The following is a 6,749-nucleotide window of genomic DNA, read 5'->3' as shown; positions in this document are numbered from 1 at the left end:
TGGATTCTTTTCTCCATAGTTTTTCAGGAACAATTAGATCTTCTAACCAAGGAAAAAATGGATCCCACTAGACCACCACCAGACAAAAAGCTATTAATTTTAAAAGATCAGCCGCAGCAACAGTCAGTCAAGGGAAATCAAGCACTGTGGGCACCGCAAGAACTGTATCAAGGGTTCTAGAAAAATTAAGCTTCAAGTCATTTGAGCTATTAGTTCCTGGGAGGGAACGCATCCTGATTTAAGTCTTCTGAACAGTCTCTCCAGTAAATAAGCTCAATTCTCAACATACAATGGCTGAAACTTACTCACTGAATATCCTTATTAGAGCCAAGTTCTTTTCCCCTGTCATCCGTATAACTCCCCAAGTATCTTGTGAGATTTCTGTGGGAAAACCATTTTCTTTCTGCTCTGTAGAAGCTGAGGAATAGCTTAGATACTACTGAAATGCAGACAACAAATCATATCAGATGTTAATGTCCATGCAGGACAGGTTATTTTTGGTTTAAACATAACTGGAAATGCTTGAACTAAAAAAAAAATAAAATAAAATGCTTGGCAGTGACATCCCAAAAGATTACTGATGGTACTCACTATGAAGGTCAAATGACTTCATAGCAATCAACTTACCAACTTACAAGTGACAGACAGTGTACAACACAAGGCTTTTTATACAGATTACTGTTCAAATAAAAAAAGTATTAGGATTTACTTATTTTTGGCCTCACAATCCATCTATACAGGGAAGCTGTACCGACTTCGGTACACACTTCCCCAAACTCATACACACGCAAATTCCAGGGGGAAAAAAGCAATACTCATCCTCTATATTTTAGGACTTCCTAAAAGACAACAGCTGTTCTTTAGAGGGACAACTTCCCTTTCACCTAGTTCTTTTGCATGAATCAATACTCAGCTGCAAAAGTAAGAATATGAAAAAAGTTAATAGTCTCAGAGCAACTCACTAAGAAATTCTGCAGTAAGTAGTCAGGTCCCTTTGATCTCGGAATCTAATCCAAATTTGTGCAAACAAATACCGACAACATGACAATGGCCACTATTCGCTTCTGTAGCTACCAAATTACAATAGCTAATTTCATCCTCCTTCCTGTTTCCATCACTTCAAAACAAGGTAACAAATTTAATAGTGCAAGACTCTGATCCTATCCAAGTGCATGTCAATGTCCAGTCAAGCCCAAGTAGTCAGCATTAAGTAAGTAAAGGGAAGTATCCATATTAAGTTAAGCAACTCAGTCAAGTTTTCCCAGAATCAGTACCTCTGAGAGCAAGCTCTTCAAAGCCAGAGCCATGTATGTCTACTTACTGACACATGACCTAGGGGGGGTGGGGGGTGGGGGGGGAAGACTCCATGCAAGGTTTTGGAGACTATTACTACACAAACAACTGAGCGGTAATCCCTAGCAGGAAGAATTCTAGAAAAACAGAATGTCAATGTAAGAGTCAGTATAATTATATTTGCATGTGTTTAACATCGCATTCTGCAGTAATATGGAAGCATTCAAGACAGAAGCTTAGATTTAATTTGGAGACAAAATTGAGGAAGTTGAAGACTTATTACAAGCCAGTGCAACTTCAGCAGCTACATGCACCTAGGCCAAAAACACCATAATAATATATTTGTATAACAGAAACCCCAGACCACATGAAAACTCCAGAGTAAGCAGATGACTAAGCTTCTAAATTGCACCTAAATGTGGACACACTCAATTTAGCAACTCAGACAAAGCACAGAACAGATTAGTCCTGCAAGCTTTATCAATTTAGCAAGGTAAAGAATCCTTCAAAGTAAAAGACAAAACAAAGCAACGATTAACACAGGAGAGCTATCAATTAAACAAGAATCTAAGCCACCACGTATAAATTCTTCAAGAACTCAAACATGGCTAAATTCTCCAAAGAAACTTTTATACATATACAATGTGCTGCTAACAGACAGGGAGATAACTAGGCATGAATGGAAGGAAAAAACACAAAGGCTCATGCTTCATATTCAAACAGAAAGCAGATATTGACCCAGAAGACTTCTGAGCAGTTTCTCCATATCACTTGTTCCTCTCAGAGCTGAAGAATACAACTGTCAAGGGGGTGGCTTTGATCTGCTCCTGCATTTACACATCGTCTCAAACTAAACTTGACTATCAGCATTAAGTGTTATAAAACGCCACATGTATAATACTTTACATACATAGAAAACATTTCCACTGAAGAAAATTACTTAGAGAATCACATATAAGAACAGAAGCGCTGCTAAGCAAACTCTGATTAGGAGAGTTTGATGAAGCAATCCTAAGGAACTTTTCAGAAAGGTAAAAAATTTGAGATTTTTATGGATGTATTTACATATTCTTAATTTCTAAACCCTAACTTCTGCTTCCTTTATTAGCACGAAACATCTTATCAGTTGAATAGCTTAAATAAAAGAATCACTGTGCCCACCCCCCAAAAGTTAACTATTAAATTATTAGTTTTCTCCACAACACAAAAGGTCTATAAACTACTTTTTTTTTTTTTTGGTAGGATGTTAAGTTACTTAGCAAATGTGGAATGGATCAGTAAATACAAACGACAAGCCACAAGGTCAGCTATATCATCCTGCTCACGTACAAGGTCCTCTGTGGAGCATCACATCTCACAATTTGGGGAAAAGTCTTAGACTTAATTTCATGCCTCTCTCTTCCTGTGTGAGATGATGGCTACTCTGAGGGTTCCTTCTCTAGAACAAAGGTAGATGTAAGTTACTCCCTGGAAGTGACAAATATTTGTTTCACCACTTACTTTCTCCAGATTGAATCATTTCTTTGTGCAGTAGTATACAACGTTCACCTCTTTTTAGCTCTTCACGAAACCTAACTGAGCAAAAGCTTCAATCCATACCACACAATTAGAAGACTATCATAGAATGTAATAACAAGGTAAACTGCAACACAAACCTAATACTACTTGCTATATTTGTAAAGCTACTATTAAAGATGAATCTGTGTTAAAAAAATTCAGGATAGTTTTACAACTCTGTTTCTGTGATCACTGGGTCATCTGTGGATTCCCCCCAAGACAGAAATCACAGGTACAACTCTTTACAAAAAAATGCATCTTCAAAGCATTCAAAAAAAAAAACCAACCCCAAAAAACCTATGCATCACATTTGTCACGAAGAATCAGTAATCAAAGCCCTGGTGATACCCATTTCTTGGGGTATCAGGAGATGATCACTAGTTCATTTAACAGAACTTCTCAATAAGAGATTCCCCCCCTCCCCTAAAGAGAGTTCCCATTTTTTCCTTAATGTTTATTTTCAGTTTTCCTGGGGTTTCATATTAACACAAATTTAAATAATATTTAACTTGGCTCCACTAGCCCAAACAATCTGTAACATTTGTACAAACATAACTCTAAAAGCTTAGTGGCAAAATATTTTAAGTGGTGCCATTAGATCTCCTATTAATTAAAGCAAAAAGTTTCCAACTTGAACAGGTATGCAGCATGTTTAGCTCAAGACAATGCAGAAAGAAGCGAAGCCCTTTTCATAGCTTGAGTATAAAAAGCCACTTGGTGTGTGGCCATCAAGAAACTTGATAAAATTATTTTTCCAACATACAAACATTTCTCTGAGATTAAAAATAACTTTGTCATTTCAGATGTAATCAATTTGGGTTTATTTACAAGTTAAACAAACCAGTTAAACACTACACATCAGCCCAGTGTTATGTCATAAATAGTTACAGGTTGCCGTGGACCACAGAAAAAAATGAGGTACTCTGATATGTCCAGCGGCTGACTGATGTTTCACCTGTGAGCAGAATTTAGACTGGGAGGACTATAAAGTCTTTTTCTCTCTACTGCTTACATTAGAAAATTCAAGTTAATGCAATTAGTAGAAATCTAGATTTGAAAGAATTGATAGAAGCTTTAAAACACAGTTGTAACGAAGACGACAGCGAACACTATAAAAACAGTGAAAGGCTCACGATGGACTAACAGAATAAAAAGTGAAGACAGCATTTAAAAATATGGAATAATGTGTTACTACGTGATCCTCTGTATGCTATTTCCACAAGGTTTCAGCCACTGAATGCTCCAATACTACGCTATTTTAAAAAAACAAACCAACCAAACAAAACATCCAACACAGCTACATTTCATATTTATCAGTAGTATATCTCTGAGGTTAAATATTCAAACTGAATATTGTCAAATAGCTACTATTGTTCTTCATGCAGCCATTAATCTAAAATTTAAATCTGTAAATAACACCAAAATTATCAGGACCAAGAGCACAGCAATTCCACTCTCTTTCATTCTTTTTAACACTTAACATACCAAGGCCAAGAAACTTACTCTTTTGGCTTAGCTTCTTACAGAAGGCAAGGAAAGTTCACATCTCTATTAAATACATTCTCACAAACGAAACCCAGTAACAAAATTATTTCAGTCCCCCTAAAACTTAGGCAATAACAAATTACCATTTTTTAAATTCTTCTCAGGTGGCCAACTAACCTTACATTTGTGAATCATTTTAACCCAAAATTTAAAAGTTTAATTCTAGCCCTTGACTCTTAAAACCACATAAACACACCTCACCAATGAAGCATACAAAACATTTGTGTTATCACACTTACTCTGACTGGCTTGGTATACTACTTTGGTAGCGGTTTGTTGTGGTGTTTGTTGTTTCGGGGTTGGTTTGGGGGGTTTTTTTGTCGTCTCTAAACTGCCAGGTTGCTACCCATCAGTTTTAGAGAGTACACAGTTTCATGCACAGAAGTTAAGCTTTCTGTAACACTGACATCTGAAAACTATTGTTCACACAGCTGGGATTAAAAGGAAGGCTGATATGGCCACAAAACATTAAAGATGGTAGAACAGTGTAGTAAGAAATCTGCATGTTGCTATCATTTAAGAGCTCTCAGCACTATAAAATGCATTTAGAAACGTTCAAGGATGCTATAAAATTTCATTCTGGGACAGAACTTAGCCTTTAAGAGGACTCTGTGAACAAAAACTTTGTTTGCTTAGTAACCTCATCTAGCTTGCTTTCTTGGAAGAAAAATTGCTTGAGAGTTTGAAGTTTCCCCAACTCTTATGACCCAGAAGGAAATAAAATAGGAAGTCAGGCCACACAATCTACAGCATTTGCTTACAAGTTCAAAAGCATTTTAAATTATCAGCTAATCTGCATAAAGCACAACTAACTGCACCTTCCTGAGGTCATCCGTGGAGCCCAGTGCAGAGCCGCACTGAAGCTCTGCTTAACATTCCATTCTGGCCATCTTCATATCTAACACCGGGCATTCTCTGAAATATGCCATATGCTGTGCATTAAGCAACGTCAGAGATGCCGCCCTCTGCACCAAGCGAGTGCCAGAACTGTGTCAGAGAACTCAAGTTGGCTTTCAGCTTTCTTCTTAAAAACTTGTTAAGCAAGAGTCAACTAAAAAACTCACGAGAACTTATGATACAGATTTACTATGAACACATTCATTACATTCTGCCGTGCCGAGGTTGGAAGCACCCCGCAACATTATACTACTATCATAAACCCTGAAGTAGATGAAAAATTAAATAACCAGCTTCCCCGCAACAGTTTAAGACAGAAATTAGAAGCTGCTTTAATGTGACTTCTTGCCCATTTGAATTAGTTTATGGCAGTAGTCGATTTTTCCATGGTGATGAAGTCACCATGCTGAGAAAGTAAGGAGAAACTGCTACCAGCCACCAGGTGAAAACATCCAGGTTTATAATTGCATATTAAATTGGTGTTTGCATTGACAATGATTACTGCTGGGAGCACTCCAGGTAGAGCTCTAAACTCCATTACAAGCAAGTCACTGCAAAACCCAATCAGACGGTAACTGAAGCTGAAAAAACGTGAAACTCTGAAACTGATTGTTCTTTTTTAAAGCGAGAACAGCAGCAGGATAACTGTAACTTCTGAAAAGCTCCTCCCCTTCCCTCCTGAAAACATTAATCCGTGTTTGATTACTGAAACTGCTGTTAGTATGTACTCTGCACTGATAGGCAGGTGTTGAGAAACTCACCCCAGGTGCTTCTACAAGTACTTGAGGAGCCCTTAACGGTTTTTACTTACAGTCTCTCTGCATTCCTGGGAATATCCCTCGGTACAGTTTTGAGTCCTAGTCCATGACAATCCACGTTGGAAGCGATACATGTACATTTATGCGGGCATCCTCCAACAGGCATCCAACTCGCGGAGCTCCAAAAGCTCAAGATCATTCCAAGGCACAGAAACGCACTCCTTCCACCAGACAACATGGTTTCTTGATCACTTCAGTGGATATAAAAGTGTGCGCAAGCAGCCGGCCCTTAAAGATGAAATGCCTCTAAGAAGAAAGGGAAAAGAAAACAAGAGGCTCTTAGTACAGCCCAAGGGAACCCACCACTGCCATCATCGCCGGAGCACCAGCAAACCTTCAAAGGCGCCTGAAAAGGTTACGTTAGGTGGAAGAAGGTGGGGAATTGCCTTTCGGGCTCAGGTTTCTTTCTGTTATCTACGAACGGTACCAGAAGGCAGATAGTTTAACAGAGCTTGAGCCAGATGCGTCCTCAGATGAAAGAGAAACCGGGAGCGGAGGTAAACACACGCAAAACATCCATCAGAGGCGGCGGCAACCTCCAAAGCAGCCTCCTCCGCTCTGCATCGCCCCACCTGGGCCGGGCAGGTAACCCGCGGAGGAGAGGACTGGGAATGCAAAGCGACCCCGCCGCAAGCTCCT

General features: G+C 38.8%; 1 protein-coding gene across 1 annotated transcript in view; it reads right to left on the bottom strand.

Annotated features, from left to right (window-relative positions):
• Positions 1 to 6,288, bottom strand: part of SLIT3 (slit guidance ligand 3) — a 553,189-nt gene extending 546,901 nt beyond the window's left edge. The window contains exon 1 of the mRNA XM_009285701.1: positions 6,104 to 6,288. Coding sequence (XP_009283976.1) covers positions 6,104 to 6,288 — 185 coding nt within the window. The remainder of the gene's footprint in view (positions 1 to 6,103) is intronic.
• Positions 6,289 to 6,749: the final 461 nt, after the last annotated feature.

This window comes from Aptenodytes forsteri, unplaced genomic scaffold, assembly GCF_000699145.1.
Source record: "Aptenodytes forsteri isolate BGI_AS27 unplaced genomic scaffold, ASM69914v1 Scaffold54, whole genome shotgun sequence".
Taxonomy (NCBI): Eukaryota; Metazoa; Chordata; class Aves; order Sphenisciformes; family Spheniscidae; genus Aptenodytes; species Aptenodytes forsteri.
Note: the sequence above shows the minus strand (reverse complement) of the source record. Positions and strands in the feature narration are given on the sequence as shown.